Genomic DNA, 25,821 nt, shown 5'->3' on the forward strand with positions numbered 1-25,821 from the left:
TAACAGCTTTCTCCTGATGGACAGGAGAAGAGGAGCAATCTGCTACTCGGGAGACAAGTCCAAACCAACCTGACAACCCAAGTATCGAACTGCAGTCCCTGGGGGAATCCACCTGAAACCCTCTCCTAGCATCCAATCTGGCATAGGAGCACTACCAACCGAGAAAGCCACTGTCTTTCTCTAGTTGATCAGTGCGCCCGATGCACAACAGAAGGTCTCCAAAGCCTGCTTACATCTGTGAAGATTGGCCTCTTGGCCATCTAAGTACAAGACTGAGTCATCGGCAAACTCAGCGTCCAATAACTCCTCTCCCCGAATAGGGAGTGCTAAGCCTCGAAGACCAACCTGCTATGACACCAAAAATCTGCTCATCGCCTCCGCATAGAACAGAAAGAGAAAGGGGGTAAGAGGGCAGCTCTGTCTGACCGAGCGTGTGAGCATGAAGCGCGCACCTCTCCCCCCTGCCAAAAGCACCTGACTGTGAGCCTGTCTGTACAAAGCTGACACACCTCTGATCCAAGCATCTCAGAAGCCCATCCTGCGAAGAGTGCCCTCTAGAAAGTCCCAGTCAACTCGGTCGTAGGCCTTCTCAAAATCGAGAAGAATAATCACAAGGTCCTCACCACGGAGCCGTGCCAGGGCAGAAGCCTCCCAGAAAGTAAAGATGTTGTCTATGATACTGCGTTCCTTGACAAAACCTGTCTGAGTCCCATGTATAAGGCTCTCTAAAAGTGGATGAATCCTCAAACTCAGAGCCTTGGCAAGAATTTTGTAGGCTGAGTTGAGAATGGTGATGGGGCGCCACTGACGAATCTTATCCAAGGAGCCACCCTCCTTGGGAATGAGGTAGATCAGGCCCTCACTCATGCTGTCAGGCATCACTCCTGTGTGCAAAATGTACTGAAAAGCACTACAAAGATCTGGGCCAAGCAGGTCCTAGTACTCCAAGAAAAAGCTGGGAGTCAACCCATCCTCACCTGGACAGCTACCACGAGGAAGGGCCCTCAGAGCTGTGTGAAGCTCCTCAAGCTGAAGTGGCATCTCTAGCCTCTGGCGTATCTCCTCTGTCACAAGACATGGCATCTCTGCCCAAACCTGCTCCCTGCATGCATCCTGCCGCTCTGACTGAGGCTCAGCCGACAGTAACTCATGGTAGAAGTCAGTAGCGGCTGCACGCATATCCTCGGGCTCACAAGCAACTGACCCATCGGGCCTCCTCAACTGACTGACCTTGGCATGCGAATGCCGAGGCCCCACTGTCTCAAAAAAAGCACCAGTCACTCTCTCACCCATCTGAGTCCACTGAGATGCCTGTCGGTGGAAGGCAAACTCATGACGCCTCTCCTCTGTGCTAGCAAGCTCCTGTCGAGCCTGCTGTAACTGCTCCTCCAACCATGGACTGTCTGGATGCTGCTCTTGCATCCTCTGCAGTGAAGCAATGCCCCGTCTGAGACGCTGCTCCGCCTCTCTCGCTGCAGCCCGGCGAGCCAGAGACTCCTGAAGAAAAAAGTGGCTAAGCGGAGCTAGGCCTGCGGCCACTCTGTCTGCAGGTGAATCCTGTCTGTCCATACCCTCTGTCCAGAGAGCCTCTACCCTCTCTCTAAGTGCTGAGTCCAACAAGACCCTCTCCGGGATGCGGAGCATCGTGCTCCCACTCCTCTGCCTGTCTGCCACTGTGAGGATCACTGGTACATGGTCCGGGAAGGAAGTCCCTGCCAGGATGCCCACTAAACCCCCCAAGTCACTGAAGTGGTCACTAGTGTAGAAGCGATCTATCCGCGATAGATTCACTCCTCCCACTCTGCGGTCCGATCTACAGAAGGCAAGACTGTCTTGGGGCCTCACAAAACCTGAGTGGTGCCATGTATCCGAGACCCTCAAAGTCATACAAAACCTCTCCCAAGCAATCAACTTGACTCCATGCACAGTAGCATGGCTGCCACCAATCCTGTCAGAAGGGTCCTCCAACATGTTGAAGTCCCCTCCTATACACCAATGATCGGCCTGCGGCAAAGACTGAACAATCTGTGACCAAAACTCTGCACGAGCACTCGCCACATTGGGCGCATAGATGTTCAGGAAGCCCACAAGGCCACCCTGAACCTGCATAGTAATCCACTAAGCCCTGCTTGGCACAATAATCCCTCTCCCCACAATGGCCTGCTGTGCAGTGAGTCCTCAATAGTCATACATACCCCTCCTTGGATGCCTCCAGGTCTAAAAGCAGCTGACCAAAAGGTATCATAACGTCCACGCAAAATCTGACCACAACGTCGAATGCGGCTCTCACACAGATGGTGCTCCTCAAGCATGAGGAGATCAATCTCTCCTCCCACAAGGCAACGCTGAAGCTCCTGACGCAATCGGCCCCGCTATCGCTGAAACTGGGGCCCACATAGTCCCTGCATGTTCCATGAGATGATCCTCATGGGAAGCGAGAGAGAACAGATGCTTCTGCAGTAGCAAGACGGGCTATCTTCGAGGCAGGCTTGGATGGGGAGTAATCCGCATCCGAGCGTCCTCTAGATAGGCGTGACTGCAGTGAGTGCCTAGCCCAAGCCCAAGCAGAGCGAGCCGTACGTAACGCAACCTCCTCTGTGCAGGAGTCCTCATGAATGTATACATAACAAGGCAAACACTGCGTATCAGCAAAGAAGTACACCACAATGTGCCTACATCCTGCTGAGTCTGGGGGTGTCACCGCAAACTTGGCCAATGGCCACAAAGTCTGCAGCAAATCTGTAACTCCAAGTTCTCCCATGTGGTGAGAGAACTCTAAGACCTGTGTATGTAACCATCCCACCACTGAGTCAAGGGACCACTCTGCATCGGCCCTACCACAGAGGGGGAAGGAGAAACCAACTGTTGAGTCCAGGGCCTCTGTCCCCCTAGCAGCGAGGAACAAAACATGGACCCCGAAACATGCTGCCTCATGGTCTGTTGCGGAATCGCCGAGAAAACGAGTGAACCCGTAGTCAAAGAAGTCCTAGCGGCGTCTGATGTCAATGCTCGTCAGCCCACGGGGGAGCAAGGGAGGATGTCTCAATCTGCAGAGGGGGCCGCAAGAAGGGATGACCCTCTCGCGCTAGGCGACTCGTGGCAAAGGTGCTTCCAAGAGATCTCCTAGCCGCCGGAGAGGGACCAGTCTCCTGAGCCGACTGAGGAACTGGAGCAGGAGGGGGGGAAGAGGGAGCTGGGGAGAGTGGAGGAGAAGAGGGGCGGGATGGGGCGACAGAGGTAGAGGGGCAAGGTGGAGAGGCGACGGGAGCAGAAGGCGGGGAGGATGAGGCAAAGGGGGGGAACTCTGGGGGGGAGCGGCTGTCGAGGGAGAAGCAGAGGTGGAGGCTGGCGTAGGGATCTTCTCCTGCTCGAGAGGACCAAAACTCTGCACGAGCACTCGCCACATTGGGCGCATAGATGTTCAGGAAGCCCACAAGGCCACCCTGAACCTGCATAGTAATCCACTGAGCCCTGCTTGGCACAATAATCCCTCTGCCTACAATGGCCTGCTGCAATGAGTCCGCAATAGTCATACATACCCCTCCCTGGATGCCTCCAGATCCAAAAGCAGCTGACCAAAAGGTATCATACCGTCCACGTAAAATCTGACCACAATGCCGAATGTGGCTCTCACACAGATGGTGCTCCTGAAGCATAAGGAGATCAATCTCTCCTCCCACAAGGCAATGCTGAAGCTCCTGACGCAATCGGCCCCGCTGTCGCTGAAACTGGGGCCCACCTAGTCCCTGCACGTTCCATGAGACGATCCTCATGGGGAGCGAGAGAGAACAGATGCTGCCGCAGCAGCAAGACGGGCTATCTTCGAGGCAGGTTTGGATGGGGAGTAATCCGCATCCGAGCGGCCTCTAGATAGGTGTGACTGTAGTGAGTGCCTAGCCCAAGCCCAAGCAGAGCGAGCCGTACGTAGCGCAACCTCCTCTGTCCAGGAGTCCTCATGAATGTATACATAGCAAGGCAAACACTGCGTATGAGCAAAGAAGTACACCACAATGTGCCTACATCCTGCTGAGTCTGGGGGTGTCACCGCAAACTTGGCCAATGGCCACAAAGTATGCAGCATATCTGTAACTCCAAGTTCTCCCATGTGGTGAGAGAACTCTAAAACCTGTGTATGCAACCATCCCACCACTGAGTCAAGGGACCACTCTGTCTCGGTCCTACCACAGAGGGGGAAGGAGAAACCAATTGCTGAGTCCAGGGCCTCTGTCCCCCTAGCGGCGAGGAACAAAACATGGACCCTGAAACAGGCTGCCTCATGGTCTGTTGCGGAGTTGCCGAGAAAACGAGTGAACCCGTAGTCGAAGAAGTCCTAGCGGCGTTTGATGTCAATGCTCGTTAGCCCACGAGGGATGGCTGCAAGGGAGGATGTCTGAATCTGCAGAGGGGGCCTCAAGAAGGGCTGACCCTCTTGCGCTAGGCGACTCGTGGCAAAAGCGCTGCCAAGAGATCTCCTAGCCGCCGGAGAGGGACCAGTCGCCTGAGCCGACTGAGGAACTGGAGCAGGAGGAGGAGAGGGAGCTGGGGTGAGAGGAGGAGAAGAGGGGCGGGATGGGGCGACAGAGGTAGAGGGGCGGGGTGGAGAGGCGACGGGAGCAGAAGGCGGGGAGGATGAGGCAAAGGGAGGGAACTCTGGGGGGGTTGTGGCTGTCGAGGGAGAAGCGGAGGTGGAGGCTGTCGTAGGGATCTCCTCCTGCTCAAGAGGACCAAAACGGTTCCCCGTGGGAATTTACTGCTGCTGAGGCGGCACCAGAGGGCCACTCTGAGTGCCAGGTTGTCGCTGTGGCCCCTGGCGTCGGCGGCCACGGGCTTGCTGCCACCCCTCCTCCGCTGGAGCCCCAGGCTCGGAGGGTGGCTCTGCATCTGTACGCTGTGCCGTTGGATGTGGCTGCGGGCCAGCCCTGGCAGGCTGGGGCTGAGGCTGTGGTGCAGGTCGCGGCCTCCTCCGTGGACAGGCCTTCGCTAGATGGCCCATCTGGCGGCAAATGAAGCACTGGTTCAGGAGGCCCGAGTACTCCACACTCTGTCGAAACCAACCCCCACTCACCCGAGGTAGAAGGATAACCTTCGGGAGTGTGTGGGTATCTCTAACCAAAACTCGAACTGAGGGAATGCCAGCCGCCTTGGCAGCTACTGATGCTGCCGTGCGAGGTGTCTCTAGGACAGTCCCAATGGCGGAACCGATCCTGGAAAGAAATGGTAGGTACTCCCTCCGTAAACCCGGAAAGCAGACTGAGATGGGGATGTTTGTCTCCTCTACTAGAACATCCGAAGCTGGGTCAAAACCATGTTGCCACTGTCGAAAGTGGGCACGTGAGGCTCAGATGGCCAGTGGACTCATAGCTATGACCTTGGACGCCATCTCGGAGGACTCAAACTCGATCTAATAGTAGCCCTGCCTGAGAATTTGGACATCCAAAATCTTTCCCACCTCTGCGAGAAGGCGGGCCTGGAGAAGGTCTCGCAGCTCTCCTCTGCTAGGTCGGGTGCCGAGAATCTTGCAGATGACCGAGGTCGCCTGCAATCGCTCTACCTCGGCGGCAAGGCTCGCTTGCTCTGTAGGCGAGAGAGCAAGTCGAATGGTGGGCTCAGCGGGGTCGGGCGAGGGGGCTTCTGGCGAGTCCCTCTGTGGCGAAGCTGGAGCCTCCATCTGTGTCTACTGCTGTGGCGTAAGAAGAGGACGACGGGAGGATGCTGCAAAAGGGCGCGCCAACACTGCTCCAAGGAGTTGGAACAGCTGCCGCAAGTGCCGAATCTGCAGGGAGCAACCGAGGCGGAGGGCCCAAACTGATGGATGAACGGGCTGAGTGGGGGGGGGGGGGGGGGGGGGGTACTGAGGCTGAGGGCGTGCGGTGGCAGCAGGGGCTGAGGCTGAGGGCGTGCGGCGGCAGTAGGGGGCTGAGGGCGGGCGGAATTGCTGGAACAGGGCAGCGCGAGGGGGGGGCAGCGGGGGCAGAGGGCAGGCGGGAGGGGACAGGCAAGCGGGGGGCAGCAGGGGCTGAGGGCAGAGCGAGGGAGGGCAGCGGGCAGCACGCGAGGGGGGGGGGGGGGGCGGAGGAGGCGAAGGCGATGGCGCAGCGGGAGAGCACAGCAGCAGCTAGCAACCCTGAAAAGAAGGGGCTTCACCGCTCAATAGCACTAACCTTTTCTTTTTAGTTCTTTGTACTTTTCGTACCCAGACCTGGTATTAGATTCACCACATGTAACCTTTTGGTCTCATAGGTCATTTTGGCCTTTTGAAGACATTAATATTACATTTCATTTCATTTAATTTCTCTCTCTCATGCCCCAGAATGGTTGGTATGATGAGGAACGCAGAGAGATGAGAGCGCAGCTTCAGAGGGATCCTCTTTTAGGAGTAATCACTTACAGACTGTCTCGGATTGCTTCCCGGCGCCTTGTGCGACGGAAAAAGCGAGCTTACCTGGCTCATATGGAACGAGACTTATACCAGATGTTCTTGAGTAGGGACTCAAGAGAGGCATGGCGACTCTTTCATGATCACTCCCCTCCCCCAGTGATTACTTCACCTGATGTGTGGGGCCAATATGCGACATCGCTATATACGGTTCCCGGACAGGAACCCCTTCTAGACCCTATAGAGCCATGCCCAGCTATGAGCACCTTCTATACCACTGGAATGGTACAGAGGGCCATTGACGGGATGAGGACCGGGAGGGCATATGATCATGACGGTCTAGTAGCGGAGCACTTTATACATGCTAGGGATATGTTGATGGAGGTTCTTGCAGTGTTGTTCAATCGTGCCATGTGTGAGGGGTTACCTGTAACTTGGAGGTTGTCTACTATTGTGCCTATCTTCAAGGAGGTGATCCTACAGAGCCTGGGAACTACCACACTATAATGTTTGGACCCACAATAATACGGCTTTGGGAGGATTGGAGAGGATGTGTTCGCAGGTTCAGTTCCAAGAACCTAGGACAAAGTTATGGCTTTTTGATACCTTGATTGCCTCTACTATGCTATATGGGGTGCAGGTTTGGGGACCTTCTGTAGGCCAGGATGGTTGGAGACGTATGGAGAGGCCCTTGTTATCTATGATCTCTTGGTTGATTAGAGCCAAGGCCTCCTTACCGCATGATATCATTCGAGAGGAGTTAGCTGCCTCCCCTATGGAGATTGAGGCGCTTACCAGATCAGTCTCCTTTGTACACAACCTATGGGATACTACCAGTCTCCAAAGATAGATATGCCAGGTTGGCCCTAGAGTCCTCCAGACAGTTAGCTCTAGAGGGGGATACATCATGCTCGTATGCACAAATGACATCATGGTTTCAAACACATGGCTTCACCATGGACAGGCTGCCTCCTCTTCAACTCTCTACAAGCACCCTTGATGTCTTTGACACGGGTGGAGATTAGTAGACTCAATCATCAGGATCAGATCCAGCTGGATAGGAGGAGGACATGGATAGAGCTGGTATAGGTGTTGGGCACAAAGATGGATTTCTATAGAGAGCATCTTCTCCACCTCACAAGAGATGGGTTTGTGATTCGACCTAGCTATATGGACACATCTTTCTCATGGTTTGCGTTGTGCCATTGGCCAAATACTCACATCCTCACGTCAGCTGGAGATTGAGACTAGCAGATTCAGAGGGATACCAGCAGATAGCAGGATATGCCGCTTATGTCATCTATAGCCAGAGACAGAGTTACATATGTCATTGCATAGTGTACTATGAGATACGAGGCTGTTTTTATTGTCTATTCAGAGAGGTTTTTGGGCCTCTATCTAGGGTCATGAGTTTTGAGGATCAAAGATGCCTTGGATTGTATCTACTTGAGTTACACAGGCATAGAGACACTTTACTGAGGAGAGATGGAGAGAGACAGTTACAGAGACAGAATACTGATTTCTTTACACTAGATATTGGACACCCAGAGGAGCAGCCAGAGGAACAACCACCATTGCAGAGCTCTCCCCGCACTCATACTGTCACGAGGACGTGGCAGTTATTAACCATGTCACAGAGATGTGGCAACTGCTAACCTTGGTTGTTGGCTTCTTTCCAATGGGGTTTATTTTATTTGTTTAAGACCCTCTTCTTGAAGTAGCAAACGGTCGGACATTGTATGGCCAATGTGAACGGTAGATTCACCCGCAGACGGGAAGTGGTCGGCACTGGAATTCGTATGGTAAGAGGATGTCTAGGCTCAGAGCAAGATCATATAGGTCCCCCCGTCGCACTTAGCAAGTTGGTGGATGCTAGGAAGTGAACTCAATTAAGGCGTAAAGTCAAGGTGGGACTTCCAACAAAAAGTATGCGACAGTTGGGCCACATTGCATTTTTGGATGCGGTCCCAATGAGGATAGATGGTCAGAAGACCAGTGGGAGCCCAACGGAAGCATCTCCTAAAATTTAGGGAACTGCTATTTTGGGCCGTGAAATGTGTTCGCGTCATTACCTTCGGTATGACTAGGGGAACACTTTATAACTCTGCCGCGAAGTCAACTGACGCGTCGGTTGGGATATTTTTAAGCGGCGAACCCGAAACGGGAAAATGCTTGTAAATGCGCCAAGTGTCACATTTTCAGGGACTTGCCTCTTCCAGAAAAATGGGCGCTGATTTTTAAGCTGGGAGAAGCCTCATTTGCAACCTGTCACAGGTTAAGAGCTATGGAGTGCTTTCTTTCCCTCTCATGTACAGTGTGGTGCTAGGAGTGATGCCCTGCACACTACACACTGCTCTCTCTCTCCCCTACGTGCAGTTATGTGATGCCCCACAAGAGGGCTACTCATTTGACTGATGTACAGTTGTGTGGGTTCATGCTTTTGTGTTGAGGCAAGAGCCTCCTTGAGCAGGAACAGGGGTAGCTAACTGCTGCTCCAAAGCAGGCACTGGTGAGGGTCATAACCTCACCGTACAGGTGCAAAATCAGCGCTGTGTATGCGCTGTAAATTCACTGTTTTTCAGCCATACGGACGCCAGGATCATTGGGAATCGTGCCCCACTGGCAAAGGACAGTTAGGGGACTGTTTGGGGCTGAAAACAGGGCAAAAACCAGTAAATATAGCGTGCTGAATTTACTGTTTTTGGACAGGAATCAGAGGGTATACGCCAGTGCAAGCGAGTTTCAGCAGGGGAATTGGTTTCGCGCAAGTTTTGGGGCTGTTATGCTGCCGAAATTTGGCCAAATCAAATGGTATCTAGGTGGATACACGTGAAGGATTCCCAGGACCTTACCTTGTAATTTACCCTCCTAAAGAATAAAGAAATACCGAAAGGGGCGCCAATTTTGGGGCCTACAGGTTGTCGGCGTCTGCTCGGAGCATTCTAGCTTCCGAGCCGTGTGTGAGTTGAAGTGTTAATTCCCATTACAGGTTCTCTTTGCAAAGTGCTGTGTGTGTGTGTATAAAGTAAAGAATTTCGGGTGAAAGCCAACGCCTACCGCCCTACGGGCCGGTTACATGGTTCCGTTGCCGGGATATCAATCACTTTTTCCTCAAAGAGTGAGCCTGGATTGTTCAGGGTAAAGACACACATTGCAAGAACGCGGGGATTACACTATGACCGACAAGGGGAAGGGAATTATGGAAGAGGGTTCCTCTCCAAAGGACAGGCAGGAGATTCCTATGGTTTTTGAGATTGGCGAGAGCTCACGGCCACGTCAGTCTGTACCTCCTGTCAACGTGAATGTCCCTCCAGTAGTACAGGGCTTTATGACAGGGCAACTCGAGGATGATGCGTTTAAGACTCAGTTAGTTGCCGCGGTGAATGTCTTTTCGCAGCTGGTGCAGAATCCGAGGTTTATGGAATTCTTGCAAGCGCCACCAGTGCAACATCAAAATAGGCAACCTACGTCGCGTACGGAGCTTGTTGAAGCTCAAGCCCAGGTACTTCATGAGGCGCAGGAGGAAAGGGAACACTCGCATGTTGCGGAGTCGGGGGCTCCAAAGCAGGTTCCTCCCGTGCTTGAACAGGTGGCTAGAACGCCTATTCCACAGGTTATGCCAGTTCAGCCCGCCACCTTTCAGAGCCAGCATGCTGTCTTGAATGGACAGGGAGCTGGATACCAGGCTATGCACTCAGTTTTTCCACCACCCACGGTACATCCTGGGTATTTCGGGGGTGGATCAGTGTTCCAAAGTATGGCTGGTTATGCGTCTGGAAGTCAGCCGTACATGCCAGGAACAGTGTTCGGGGGTATGCAAGGCATCATGCCAAACCCCATGTATGGTACTATCGGCATGCAGCAAGGTTTCCACGGCAACCAGGGCCAGTTTGGGGTGCCACAGGGTCATTTTGGCATGGCTGGTTTTTCTGGACAGCAGCCAGATATCGCACCTCTGACGCAAAATGTGAATGGCCAACACGTGCCGATCATGCCTACTATAGTGCCCATGTTGCAGACCATCCCGTATGACAACTTGGGGGCACTAGAGAAGCCGAAGGCTTACAAAGAAGGTGGTGCAGCAGTAAAGTTCAGTACCTTCAGTGGTTTTGAGGACAAGACAAAGGCACTCACTTTCCTCCAGCAGTTTGATACAGCTTATGCGGGAGGGAATTTTACAGAGGCCTCGAAGGTTAGGAAAGCTGCCACTTTCTTAAAGGACAATGCGCTGACATGGTGGACGACATTGTTAATGCAAGGACAGGCACCCGCCACTTGGGTTTACTTCAAGCAAATGTTTGCATCTGCTTGGCTATCAAATGAATTTGAAGCCGATGTCTTGACAGATTGGCACCAGCTTACGGCAGCTTCGTGCAAGAGCTTGCTGGAGTACAATAGGAGGTTTTGTAAAGCATTACTCTCAGTGACCTCCTACAGATTTGTGCCACTGACAGAGCAGATAGAGAAGTATTGTTGTGGGTTGCCTAAAGGGCTTCGCGATTACTGTACAAAGAATAGAGTGGCTACCCTTACTCAGCTTATGGAAGTTGCGAACACTGGTCTTGCCCTGTTGAAAGGAGAGGACAGTGGATTTCCAAGCAGTGATAAAGGAGGGCAGCAAAAGAAAAATTCAGCGAAGAAGCCCTTTGTGAAGACGGCTCCTGATGCGTCACAGGGGTCTGAACAGGCCACCAAAGACAAGGATTCAGCTGGGACTTCTGGAGCGCAGGCAAAGAAACAGAAAAGGAAGCCTTTTGTGCGCAAGTCGCTCGAGGAAAAGAAGGTCCTAATGGCTGAGAACAAATGCTTTATATGCGAGCAGCCTGGTCACTTTTCTATCAATTGTCCACAAAGGAAAAGGCCAGCTGACTCAGAGGATAAAGAAGACCAGAAAGGCAAGAAGCCAAAACCCACGGCAGGTTTAGTGCCAGACATGGTGGGTGACAGGCCCAGCACAGATGCCAGTGAGTTATGCAGGGCATGGGGTAAAGTTAGAGATCAGACGGCACTCATCTTCTTTGATCCAGGTGCCAAAGCCAACTTTATCTCACCAGAGTTAGCTATGAAGCTCGGCATCAAAGCTGAAGAGATGGGGTACACAGCAGAGGCAGGGTTGGCATGTCTTGGCCACTTAGAGTGTGTTACTCCCATCATTGGAAAACTGCGTCTGCATATTCAGTCGTATGTGGACACTGAAGAGTTTTACATCATGCCGCTGGAAGGTTGTGACGCCTTGTTGGGGATCCCGTGGATGTTCCGAGTGCATGGAGTCTTGGATGCCTACAACAAAAAGATCACTGTACAGCATAGGGGCAAAACTCACATCTTGGATGTAAAGCTTAAAGGAGAGTCAGTCCCTATTGTATCTGCTTCTGCTATCACTTCTGTAATAAAGAATCATCTTTCTGTGTACTTGATTTTTGCACGTGATGTCTCAGATAGTGATCAGTCAAATTTATCTGTGTTAGATAAAGAAAGGTCAGCATTTTTGCAAAAGTTTAGTGACTGTTTTTCTGATTCATTACCGTCGCAATTGCCGCCAGAGAGACCTGAGGACCATCGGATAGATTTGGTGCCAGGGTGTAGCCCACCAAATAGACCTCCCTACAGGGTTAGTGCGGTGCAGCAGAAAGAGATTATGGGCCAGGTTGAGGAGTTATTAGAGAAGGGGCTGATTCAGCCTAGTTCTTCACCCTTTTGCTCCCCAGTGCTCCTAGTGCAGAAGAAGGATGGCTCATGGCGCATGTGTATTGATTACCGTGCGTTGAATAAGAATACCATCAAGAATAGGTTTCCTATTCCTCGCATTGATGATATTCTCGATCGTTTAGAGGGTGCTGCAATTTTCAGCAGGATAGACCTTAAGAGTGGGTACCATCAGATTCGTATAAGCCCAGAGGATGTGCACAAGACTGCGTTTAGAACGACATTTGGTCTTTATGAGTTTCTAGTGATGCCGTTTGGGCTAACAAATGCTCCAGCCACGTTCAACAGAATGATGGACCGGATTTTCCGCTCACATCAACAGTTTGTTGGAACATTCTTCGATGACATGATTGTGTATTCGAAGAATGAAGAGGAGCATAGGCGTCACTTGACCATTGTGTTCGAAGAGCTGCGCAGTCACAGGTTACTTGTCAATCCTAAGAAAAGTGAATTCTTCCTTGAAGAGATCCACTTTCTGGGCCACATAGTCTCAAAGGATGGTGTTAGAATGGATCCCGCAAAGGTCGAAGCTATCAAGACATGGCCAGACTTGAAGACTGTGCACGATGTCAGAAGCTTCTTGGGATTGTGTTCCTACTATAGAAGGTTTATCAGAAATTTTGCAGAGATAGCATCGCCTCTTCACGCATTGCAAAAGAAAGAGGTCACTTTCAGATGGACCCAAAAAGAGATTTCAGCTTTTAGTCTCTTAAAGGAAAAGTTGACTTCAGATCCAGTTATTGTTCTGCCAGATCTCAGGAAGTCATTTGTGGTCCAGTGTGACGCGTGTGGCAGTAGCATCGGAGCAGTGCTAATGCAAGATGGACGGGTAGTAGCCTATGAAAGCCGAATTTTGCAAGGGCCAGAGAGGACTATGCAAGTCTATGAGAAAGAGCTCTTGGCCGTGATTCATGCGCTTTCTAGCTGGAAGCACTACCTCTTAGGTGCTGATTTTGTTGTCCAAACAGATCATCAGACCTTGCGATACTTCTTGACACAGTCAAAGTTATCCGAAAAGCATATGCGATGGGCAAACATTCTTTCCATGTTCCACTTCCAGATTATGCATGTGGAAGGCAAGAAGAATGTTGTGGCTGATGCGTTATCAAGAAAGCCACAAATTTCAGCTGTGTCAATTCCTTATCATCATGAGTTAGATGACATGAAGGAACAGTATATTGCTGATGAAGATTTTGCAAGGATCTTTGAACAGTTACAAGAGGGGCAACATCACGAGCACTACCTCCTCAGAGATGGTTTTATGATGATGCATGGCAGACTTTGTGTCACTAGGCCACTGCGACATAAGGTCATGGAAGAGAGTCATGTCCCACCGTATGCAGGGCATCGTGGCATTGATGCAACAGTTAAAGCGGTAGAGACGTTCTTCTATTGGCCTACCTTGAGGAGAGATGTGGATGCCTTTGTGCGAGCATGCATAGTTTGCCAAAAGGTCAAGTTTGACAGGCAAAAGGCACCAGGGTTGTTACAACCACTGCCGATTCCGGATAAGCCATGGGAAAGCATTGCTATGGACTTTATCTTTGATCTTCCAAGGACACCAACAGGGAATGATGGTATATGGACCATTATCTGCAGGTTCAGCAAGCAGGCCCATTTTATCCCTGTCAGGAAGAAGATAAAATCTGATCAGATGGCACGCTTGTTCTTGTTATTTGTGTTTAAGTACCATGGTATGCCACAATCGATTATCAGTGATCGTGATCCTCGCATGACCAGTTTGTTCTGGAGAGGATTGTTTGAGAACATGGGTACTACGCTCAAGTTCTCGTCTTCGTTTCATCCACAAACTGATGGACAGTCAGAAGAGGCCAATTCTACTGTCTTAGATCTGCTGAAATGCTATGTGTCAGATAATAAGGGCAAGTGGGAACAGTATTTGCCTATGCTTGAGTATGCGTACAATAATACAGTGCATTCGTCTACTGGCAAAGCACCTTTTGAAATTGTTGAAGGCGGCAAAAAGGTTCCTCCCATTTTGCACACAAAGGACAAGATCTTTGAGGCAGATCGATATGTTGAGAACATGGATGAGATGTATAAGAAGATTAAAGTTGCCTTGGAGAAGACTCAGGTAAAACAGAAAAAGGCTGCTGATCGTCACCGTCGTGAATTGCTACTATCACCTGGTGATTGGGTTCTTTTAAGGTTCGAAAAGGCAAGGTTAAAGAAGATGAAGGGTAAGGAACGGCTGTTTCCTAAGCTCAGCATGCGTTACTATGGGCCTTTTCAAGTGCTTGACAAGATCAGCGATGTGGCTTACAGGCTGAAATTGCCTGATGCGTGGAAGATTCATAATGCGTTTCACGTGAGTCTTCTAAGACCCTTCGTGGGTGATGTGCCAGAAGATATGCCAGTTGAGGATCAGCCAGAAGTTGAGGAACTTGATGAGATCTTGGTACCTGAGCAAGTTTTGGCACATAAGGACAGAAAAGTTAAAGGACAAGTTGCAAGACGCTATTTGGTGAAGTTCAAGAACTATCCGCCTATGGATGCAAAGTGGATGGAAGAGCATGAACTGTCAGAGTCACCAAATGTATTGCAGCTTTACCTTGAAGCCTTTGGGTTACAGCCTACTTATGCCCCAACCCAACGTGTGCAAAGGAGGGGTAATGATAGAGCTAGTACATCAAATGTACATATGAATTCAGTGCCATAGATGGAAATGGCAAAAGTATGAAGGCCTCATTAAGTCATTTGTATCTATGTATGTTACGACCTTTCTTGCGGATACATGCGATGATAAAAGAGTGTTAATAGCACAAGATCATCAGTGGCGTGTATTTATGGTATGCAATCGAGGACGTTTGCGATTTCAAGAGGGGGGTATGTCACGAGGACGTGGCAGTTATTAACCATGTCACAGAGATGTGGCAACTGCTAACCTTGGTTGTTGGCTTCTTTCCAATGGGGTTTATTTTATTTGTTTAAGACCCTCTTCTTGAAGTAGCAAACGGTCGGACATTGTATGGCCAATGTGAACGGTAGATTCACCCGCAGACGGGAAGTGGTCGGCACTGGAATTCGTATGGTAAGAGGATGTCTAGGCTCAGAGCAAGATCATATAGGTCCCCCCGTCGCACTTAGCAAGTTGGTGGATGCTAGGAAGTGAACTCAATTAAGGCGTAAAGTCAAGGTGGGACTTCCAACAAAAAGTATGCGACAGTTGGGCCACATTGCATTTTTGGATGCGGTCCCAATGAGGATAGATGGTCAGAAGACCAGTGGGAGCCCAACGGAAGCATCTCCTAAAATTTAGGGAACTGCTATTTTGGGCCGTGAAATGTGTTCGCGTCATTACCTTCGGTATGACTAGGGGAACACTTTATAACTCTGCCGCGAAGTCAACTGACGCGTCGGTTGGGATATTTTTAAGCGGCGAACCCGAAACGGGAAAATGCTTGTAAATGCGCCAAGTGTCACATTTTCAGGGACTTGCCTCTTCCAGAAAAATGGGCGCTGATTTTTAAGCTGGGAGAAGCCTCATTTGCAACCTGTCACAGGTTAAGAGCTATGGAGTGCTTTCTTTCCCTCTCATGTACAGTGTGGTGCTAGGAGTGATGCCCTGCACACTACACACTGCTCTCTCTCTCCCCTACGTGCAGTTATGTGATGCCCCACAAGAGGGCTACTCATTTGACTGATGTACAGTTGTGTGGGTTCATGCTTTTGTGCTGAGGCAAGAGCCTCCTTGAGCAGGAACAGGGGTAGCTAACTGCTGCTCCAAAGCAGGCACTGGTGAGGGTCATAACCTCACCGTACAGGTGCAAAATCAGCGCTGTGTATGCGCTGTAAATTCACTGTTTTTCAGCCATACGGACGCCAGGATCATTGGGAATCGTGCCCCACTGGCAAAGGACAGTTAGGGGACTGTTTGGGGCTGAAAACAGGGCAAAAACCAGTAAATACAGCGTGCTGAATTTACTGTTTTTGGACAGGAATCAGAGGGTATACGCCAGTGCAAGCGAGTTCCAGCAGGGGAATTGGTTTCGCGCAAGTTTTGGGGCTGTTATGCTGCCGAAATTTGGCCAAATCAAATGGTATCTAGGTGGATACACGTGAAGGATTCCCAGGACCTTACCTTGTAATTTACCCTCCTAAAGAATAAAGAAATACCGAAAGGGGCGCCAATTTTGGGGCCTACAGGTTGTCGGCGTCTGCTCGGAGCATTCTAGCTTCCAAGCCGTGTGTGAGTTGAAGTGTTAATTCCCATTACAGGTTCTCTTTGCAAAGTGCTCTGTGTGTGTGTATAAAGTAAAGAATTTCGGGTGAAAGCCAACGCCTACCGCCCTACGGGCCGGTTACACATACTACCACTACTGGCATTCTCATAGACCGAGCATTGGAGCTAGGGAGATCTAGACGACCGCAGTTGAGGAGAGGAGCTGCACAGTATCGACGGACACTATAGCAGAGGATTCGAGCCATACTTTCTCGACGTCCAGAGTGCAGATGAGGATGGATCTCTACCATATCTTGCCCCCCCCTCCCCTCCCCTCCCCTCCCCTCCCCTCATTGTACTACACATTGTACTGGGCACCTTGTGTAGTAGCTTGCACATCCATACAATCCAAGCTTGTAGTAGTTATATTTTTTGTTTCAGTTCTTTTTGATTCCGGACATGGTATCAAATTCACTATGTTGTAACAGCTTGGTCTCATAGGTCATTTTGGCCTTTTGAAGATGTCAAGATATTATTTCATTTCATTTCTCTCTCTCTCTCTCTCTCTATCTCTCTCTCTCTCTCTCTCTCTCTCTCTCTCTCTCTCTCTCTCTCTCTCTTTCTCTTCTTCTCGGAATTTTGCAGCAAAGAGATGGAGATCCTCTCTCCTTTCTCAACAGAGAGCAATGTTGGAATTAGGGTTGTAAGGATGCACACAGAGCTTGGAGAAGATGAAGAAGCTCAAGGCACACAACAAAAGGTATATTGCTTAGTGCACAATGGAAAGACATGTTAGCCTAGAATGATGGGCGTATATATAATGCATGGGGGAAAAAAACCTCCTAGTGAGGGAAAAAATACCCTGCCGGTCGTAAGTGTGTTCACATACATCACTACCACATATATGGTAACTAATCCCCCTTGGTAGTGATATGGTGAACGAGAGTTGGCACATAGTGTATAGGGAAGTGCCATGCCTTGAGGATATGATCAATCCGCAAAAGGAAGCAAGCCCAAAGCTTCGCAACTTCTCATGAGGCAATGCTTTTGTGAACAGATCTGCAAGGTTCTCCTGTGTCGGCACATAATCCAAGTTGATCTCTCCTATTGAGAGTCTCTCTCTGACATAGCGATAATGCACCTCAATGTGCTTTGTGCGAGCATGAAAAAGTAGGTTCCTCGCAACTGCCAATGTGTTGTGACAATCATTGTAGATGATGTTGGCAGTTTTCTGTCCAACACACAAATTAGCCGTAAGGCATATGATCCATACACACTCAACGGTAGCTTTGAAAACTGCCCTGTACTCGGCTTCACAACTGGAGGTGTCCACAATAGGTTGCTTCTTGCTCAACCATGATATGCATAAACTGTCGAGCATGAAACAAAAACCACTTGTGGACACTCGGGTGTCATAACAACCAGCCCAATATGAGTCCGAAAAAGCATGCAAATCTGGCAACAATGATCCCCCCTTGATATAAAACAACCCAAGATGTAAAGTGCCACTTAAGTAGTGAAAGATCCTCTTTACAGCCTGCCAATGCTTAGACCTTGGGCTATGCATAAATTTGCTAACTTGTGAGACTGCAAACTGAATATCAGGCCTCGTATTGCAGACATAAATAAGGCATCCAATAGCAGTCTCATAAGAGTGACATCGGCAAGATCACCAGGATCATGAAGACTTAATTTTAAACTTGTTTCCATGGGAGTAGCAAAAGATTTGCAGTCCTCAAGGCCAAACTTACTTAGTAATGTCTCTATGTAGCTTGTTTGACACAAGGAAATACCTCCATCACACTGCTTAAACTATGTTTGGCTTGAGGCTTTCCTTGGGTCATAAGTCTCCAAGTACTAGCAAAAGCCTTGTAAGAGTCTGGCAATGTGCTGAGAACAGTCTGTATAAGTGAGTTGTCAGAAATGACTTCACCTACAAAAATGAGTTGCTCATTAATGTCCTTGATACAAACAAGGAAAGTGTCCATGTCATCTTCCTCTTGCATAATCTTTGACTCCAACTCTTTATGCAGCAATGCAATTTTAGCCTCATTGCGACTTGCATAAAAATCAACTTGAGTATCACAAGCCCGTTTTGTTGATTTTGCTGAGCAAATGTGAGGAGTAATAGTGCGCTTCATAGATAATGTAATCAATGTATGAGCCTGCGCATCTCTAACATCCAACGAGACTGCTCAGGCGTAGGCAAAACAACTCTAGTAGCAACAGACCTGCTAGAACCCGCAACATCCTCAATAGAGCCTGTATCCACGGAAGGCGGACGTACATGAATGCCGTGCACAAAGTTCCGTCCTTTGACACAAGAACATGTGTCATCATGTGAGCCCACATTGGGATTTATCCCCATCCAGTTTATCCTCAGCAGCAAACATCTTGAAAACATTTGTGCTGTTGTCAGCCACGGCGATTGATTGCACCTGATGTGAAAACAGCCCGAAAAGAGGAAAAACGAAGTAGAACTATAGGTGCTATATAGCACAACCCAAAGAGGATCGTAAAGGACTTGTTCTGTAGAAATTTGCACTGACTGAAATTTTGTAGAAAAGGACAAAATTGCCTACGCAATATTGCCTATAGTGGAAACGGAGGCCGAAATGAGCCCGAATCAAAAATCTGAGCAAACCCAGCTCTTCGAGCTTGCCCAAAGTATTAATTGACCTGCTGACGCTCACCAAAGCTCACCCAAATTGGAGCAAATGAGCAGGTGGGAGGACGCAACTTGCTCTGATACCAATTATTGGAAATAGGGTTGCAAGGATGCACACATAGCTTGGAGAAGATGAAGAAGCTCAATGCACAGAATAGAGTATATTGCTTAGTGCACAATGGAAACATAAGTCAACCCTAGAATGATGGGTGTATATACAATGCACGGGGAAAAAAAACCTCCCAGTGAGGGAAAAAATGCCCCAGCGGTCCTAAGTGTGTTCACACACATCACTACCACATATATGGTAACAAGCAACCTCTCTCTTTTCTCTTCACAATGGGCACACAAAAATCATACATACACAATGCTCACAGTTTCCCTTATGCACCCGGCATAGAGACAAATGGCACTTCCTTCCCCTCTTCTCTCCCACAAGTAGGCACTCCAAAAGACATCCTTTCAATTTCCATTTTGAATAACGCTTTTAACAAAAACCCTTAGACCTTTGCAACTTAACTAGTGCTCGCCCCATTAAAAAAAATTGACCCATATACAAACAAATATTCTTTGGCATAAGATGTCCAGGGATCGCCAGGGTAAATTTCGTTGCTCAAAATATCACCTGGCCATAATGTCGGGCTCTTGAAACTCTTGGTGCCGTGTATGGGAACTGCAAAAATTGGCAAAATCCTTGCTCGACCAAGATTAGGAGCATTGGTTTTATGCCAAAAATAGTGAGGATAGTGATCAAATGAATGCAGACAAAGATCACATAGTGAAAATGCAATGCATATACTGATAAAATGGATGCAGTGGTACAAACATAAAAAAATGCAACACCCAGATGGGATTGGACCCTCGTTAGTGGTTTATAGCAAACATGCCTCCAAGTCCCTCTATGTTTCATTATAATATGGTATTCACAAAACTTTCGTTTTTCTTTTCTGAACACAAGAAGCATCTAAATCATGTCAAAGCAATGTGCAGGGAATTACCATATACTTGTATTCCTTTTAGTGTAGTGTGTGCGCAAGGTTACTTCATAAATTAGTTTTACAATCGTACATTTATGGTTGAGTTTCTGTCGAGCAGCAGTCTGCTAAGAACAAAAACTTGCATTTTTGTTCTTATAATTTGAGTGATTCACTTCTGAGAGCAGGATGGCAGGGGGTGTGCTATCACAGGACAAGATGCCGTAGACAAATTGCTATACATCAACACCGATGCCAAAAGGCTGTCCTGAAAAACTGGCATGTAAGTTTGTTTACGTTAAGGCGAGGCATGCTGCAAGAAAGAAAGAAAGAAAGAAAGCGCATATTATTTGTCTACACAAGGTCAAACTGGCCTTAAAGGCAAATTAGACTGTGCAAAAGAAGGGCCATGTTTCTGTGTAACATGGAAAGAACAATAGAAAAAGAGATGTGCCATCTTTTTGCATGCTAGCAATGTCATCACTGTCTAAGGTGAATGTCATGGAAGTTCCACTAGCTGAATGTTTAAGCAATTTTCCAGGCTCGGATCCAATTCAAAAGCTCTCTGAAGCAAGTTCTTTTGATGGGCCTGTCATGGCGAGCAGGCTATCTACAAAGATTAAGCTTGTCCATCTGGTTATCATGGTGGAAAATAAAGAAGATTATGGAAAGGAAGAAAATAGATGTTTTCCTCCATCAAAAGAAAAGGTATGGGAATGGTTTGTGATAATAAAATTTCTCAATTGGTTGCAATTTGTCACTACTATTTGCGCACTGCTTGATAGAGCTAAAGTTTGGCAGGATACTGTTTCAAGCACTTAGTGCATGGAGAACGCAAGGAAGCAGAAGAAGATATATGAAAGACTGGCTAGCAAGAGCTCTCAAACTTTATGCTCTTCAATTGTGCAAGAGGTATGGGAACGTTTAGATGCCCTGCCCTTCATTTGATCTCAAGCCTACAAGTGATCTCAATTTGGTTTAAAACAGGTCTGTATGTGGATGGAGACATTGGCAAACAAAGTGTGAAAATAAGAATAAGCGCTTTATGACCATGTATGTCTTCTATTTTTCTGCAGAAGCGCATTTTTTTTACCCTCTTTCTGTGGAAGCTTGTGCAGGATCAATTTTGTATCTTAATTTCTCTGAATTTGGTACAGAATGAAGTTAATATGTAGCAGACGATGTATAAAAGTACTTGAGCAGTGGAAGGAGCTGGCCGATTCAAAGAAACAAGAAGAAAAGGTGGTCTTTTTGAATACATATTCATGTTTCGCATCTTTGTAAAATTTTCTTGCTTTATTTTTACTAGCATTTTTTTACAGCCATTATCAAGATATTTGCAAGGGATACCCTCCCCTATCGTGGATCATAAGAGGACTGAGTGATAACCCAAGGAGGAGGTCAGTAGTGCCACTCTAGATTGCCTGCGTGAAGCCTGAAACTGATACACGTCGCCTGCATGAAGCCTGAAAAGGGTAGAAGTCGGGGCCTCAAGTCTAAGAAAGCAAAGTGTCGCTCCTCTGCTAGAGTGTTGTAAATACTGCAAAGAGTGTGAATCAGTCCCGGGTAAATGATATTTAGTATACGCTCAGTGGAAAAGGCACACTCAGATGAGTGTTCAATCAATCTTCCCAATGAGCCAAGTAGAAATACTGATGATTGTCAGAGAAAATAGGTCTCTCGGTCTCACACTGGACGGGGATGCTCGCTGCTCGCTATTTAAACACCCCCCCCCCCCCCCCCCCCCGCGGCCTTTCTGCTGACCATTGGCTATCATGTTCTCCTCAACTCACCCCTTCGACATCGATTTGTCTCTCTCTTCTCCACAGCCCTGAGGGACTCTGATAAAAGCCCCCATCGCCCGACCCTGCAAAGCCTACCACCCGATTTGCTCTATCGCCCAAGGAGCAAGCGAGTCTTGTGGCAGAGGTGGAGCGCCTTCAGGACACCTCTGTCGTCTGCAAGATTATTGGCACCTCGCCTAGCCGAGGCAAGGTGTGCGACCTTCTGCAAGCCTGCCTTCTTGTGGAGGTGGGAAAGATCATCGACATACACCTCCTCGGACGTGGTTACTACGAGATTGTGTTTAAGACTCCCGAGATGGCTTCCAAGATCATTTCGATGAGCCCGCTGGCCATCTGTGCAGTCTGAGCTCATTTTCGATAGTGGCGCCATGCTTTCGACTTAGCTTTTGATGTTCTTGTCGAGGAAGCAGATGGCCCAAGGAGAGAGTACCTTTGGCGTCTATCTATGATTGGTTCCAAGATTGGGACAGTCTTGGAGACCCCGCACACGATATCTTCAATCGTTGCCAAGGTAGCACGTATACCTACAATTACCTACAGTACGCATTTTGGTTCGGGACACTGACACTCTTCCCGAAGATAGTCCTTCTATTTGGGATAAGTGGCAGCCGGTTCCGCCAGAGTGTGGAGTATTCGGGACTCCCAAAGCAGTGCTTCATATGCAGACAAATGGGCCATCTTGCGAAGGCCTGTCCTCGTCGGAGAACTTGACCCGCGCCACACACTTAGCCTCCCAAGGCTGGTCAAGCACAGCAGACAAACCTAGGGTGCAAAGGCTGGCACCTCTTTAGAGATGGGTGGCCAGCTAGTTGATGGTTGGCAGCAGGTATATGGCTGCCATCCTTAGGGACGGGCTCGTCACAACCAACCCCCCCCACCCCCCGCCTCCTGGCTCCTCAGCCTCATCTCCAGACCCTTCTCACACTCCACCACCGGCTCAGGGGATAGGACACTCCTCAGCAGCTTAGAGATCTCTTGGCATTGCTTTCGCTACGAGTCGACCAGCTCAGGAGGGACAGCCCTACCCGAGGACGTCACTCTCCGTGTAGGCTTCTCCTTTTGCATCAGCCCATGAGGGGCTGACAAGTTTCGACATTCATCGGCTATGGAATTTCTTTGACTACGACTTTACGCGGTTTCTTGGTGACCCAACTCGTGACCTCGAGGCAGCTTGTTTTAGAATTCATGTTCTCTTTCTTGCAGCCAGAGGTGCCGAGGCATTGGATACAGTGGTTGGCTTCTCCTTTCCACTAGGGATCACACAGAGTGAATCCTACATACACTACTAGATTGGCTCCATGTGCAGGCTCTTGAGTTCTCTCACCACATGGGAAACTTGGAAGTGACATGTTTGATTCAGACACTTTGGCTGTTGACCAAGTTCAGTGTGACACCGCTTGATGCAGTTGGGTGTTGACACATTGTGATATACTTCTTTGTTGACACCCTTGTTATGTATTTGTACATGAGGATTCTTGGATAGAGGATGTAGCACTACGCTCATCGTGGGCATGGGTTGGACAATCACTCTAGGCACGCCTCTCTAGGGGTCGTTTAGATGCGGATTGCACCCCATCCAAGCCGGCCTCGAAGATTGCGAGGTTGGCTGCCGCTGCAGCATCGGTCTCCTCTCACTAATCCCATGAGGATTGTCTCATGGAATGTGCAGGGTCTAGGTGGACCCCAATTTCTACACGAGAGGGGCCTTTTGAGATAGGAGCTCTAGAGATGCCTTGTGGGTGGTACAATAGATATTCTTATGCTTTAGGAGCTTCACCTTTGTAAGAACTGTATTCGGCGTTAAAAACAGATCTTGCATGGCCGCTAAGAGACTTTTTGGTCAACTGCTTTTGAGGTTGGAGGCATTCAGGGAGGTGTATGTATGCAGAGCAGTGGTGCATTGGAGGAGACTTCAACATGCTAGAGGACCCCTCATATAGGATTGGGGGCAGCCGTGCTACTGTTCACGGGGCTGGTTGGCTACTTGGAAGCGCCTATGTATGACTTTGAGGATTTCAGATGTATGGTAGCATGCAGGTTGTGTATGACCCCTAGATAGCCTCTCTTTCTCTTGGTTTGACCACAAAGTAGGGGGCTTGAATCTATCCCGGATAGATCGTTTTTATGTTAGTGACCACATCTGTGACATGGGCGGTCCAGTATGCATTTTGGTAGGGACTACTTTTTCTGATCATGCGCCGGTGATTGTTACTATGTCAGATAGACAAAGGAGTGTGCCTGGGGGATCCACCTAAAGCCCTCTCTGGGAAACCAATCGGGCATGGGAGCACTACCAACCCAGAAAGCCACTGTCTTCTGCCAATTAATCAATGCTCCCAATGCACAACATAACACCTCAAGGGACCGCTCACACCTGTGCAGGTTGGCCCGGACTCCAGAAACATGTGTGAGTCATCGGCAAACTCGGCATCCAAAAGCTCATCTCCCTAAATAGGAAGCTGCAGTCTACACAAACCCACTTTCTGTGAGGTAAAAAACTGCTCATCGCCTCAGCATAGAAGAGGAATAGGAAGGGGGTAAGAGGGCAGCCCTGTTGTACCGACCATGTGAGCATGAAACTCCTCTCTTCCCCCCTCCAACAACACCTGACTATGCGCACACCTGTAGAGAGCTCACACTCTCTTAATGCATGCATCTGAAAAGCCCACAGTCAACTCTGTCATACACTCGAACACATCATCTTCATTGATTTCCACCTGCTGCATCTTACCTCTCTTTGCCTCAGCACTATCAGATCCTCCTTGCATCATTTCAAAAAATGACTTCTTCCGACTTCCCACTAGTAGTTTTGGTGTCACTGATTTGAGTCTTTGTTTCTCTGAACTTTGCTCTTCTGCATCAATAACCTGTATTGGTAATGGAACCAGTGAAGGAAAAAATAAAGCTTGCAAATATGGGCCAATTCTACATCTGTTCACGGACTTTCTTTTATCCTTTAACTCAATGTCTGCCATTAGTTTTTCACAAGTATCTTGCTCAATTTATAGAAAATCCCTTCTCAGCTGCTCTGAGAGGTCATGCCTCTTTAGACATATAATCAAACTTTATGAGAAAACGTATCCTTTCCATATACCATCTAAGTTGTGCCCTTTTGAACACATCTGTGTCCTTCAACTGATAATAGTAACTGTTTGTTGTTGGTGCTCCGAACTCCCCAAGATTGCATCCTACAACGTATGGATTCTATCGTACAGCACAGCCATATAGTACAAGTCCGTACGTGTGGATAGGATCCGCACGGATGTTTAAAATAAAAAAACGTGCAGTGTGCGGTTTGCAATATTTATTAGAATGAGGATTGCGGACTTCAGTTTTGGATTATCATTATGAATTTTTTTTGGATGCTCTTAGTTTTATGAGACCATGACATGAGACATCGGACACTGTTTGGTTATAGACATTGATCAGCTTTGTGTTTTCATTGTTCGGTTAGAGTCGTGGACTCTAGTCTATATTTGAAGTCTTGGTAAATGCATAAGTAAATGTATGAAGTACTCTCAGTTTTTAGACTTTGTGAAAAAAAGGTACGAATTTTTACGTACCTTTTATACCGAACACTACGTACCTAACCACCTTGGAACTCTCTGCTCATCTCTGCATCAGAAATTACTTCTGCTCTGTAACTACTGAGCCCTAACTTGAAAGCTGCTGTCATCAATGCATCAAAAATTTGCTAATAATTTATATTCTTTTCCCTTGTCATTCTAACATATTCTCGTTGGGCATTGGCACTTACATTCTAACACCACTCTTCCAAGGCAAATTTAGTAGATCAAGACATCCGAATAGAGATGAGCTTGGTATGGATGTGATTGCTAAATATGTTACAATGATCATGAATTGTATCTGAGACCCTCGACAGAATTGTGATTGATTAGTGAGTGATGTCTTTGTGCAAGTTCTGGATGTGTATAGTCTAGTGCATGGTTACACAGAGTCCGTGTCTACTGAAGAAAGGTTTTGGCCTTTGTCTGTTTTGCAGGGGTAATCGAGGGCGATTACAATTCTTTCAAGAGGGGGGTATGCCACAAGTTTGTGACGTGCCCAACTTGAGGGACTGACTAAGAGGCCAAGGGGTTAGAGTTTAA

The 25,821-nt window shown here is 48.4% G+C and overlaps 1 protein-coding gene across 6 annotated transcripts in view; it reads left to right on the forward strand.

The window, feature by feature from the left end:
* Positions 1-25,821, forward strand: part of LOC147427753 (uncharacterized) — a 159,536-nt gene that overhangs the window by 18,755 nt on the left and 114,960 nt on the right. For all 6 annotated transcript variants that reach the window (XM_086497601.1, XM_086497598.1, XM_086497600.1 and 3 more), the window contains 5 exons: positions 20,096-20,190; positions 20,449-20,615; positions 20,709-20,819; positions 20,895-20,960; positions 21,065-21,149. In XM_086497601.1, coding sequence (XP_086353727.1) covers positions 20,096-20,190; positions 20,449-20,615; positions 20,709-20,819; positions 20,895-20,960; positions 21,065-21,149 — 524 coding nt within the window. The remainder of the gene's footprint in view (positions 1-20,095; positions 20,191-20,448; positions 20,616-20,708; positions 20,820-20,894; positions 20,961-21,064; positions 21,150-25,821) is intronic.

Source organism: Adiantum capillus-veneris, chromosome 23 (genome assembly GCF_014529385.1).
Source record: "Adiantum capillus-veneris isolate H3 chromosome 23, ASM1452938v2, whole genome shotgun sequence".
NCBI lineage: Eukaryota > Viridiplantae > Streptophyta > Polypodiopsida > Polypodiales > Pteridaceae > Adiantum > Adiantum capillus-veneris.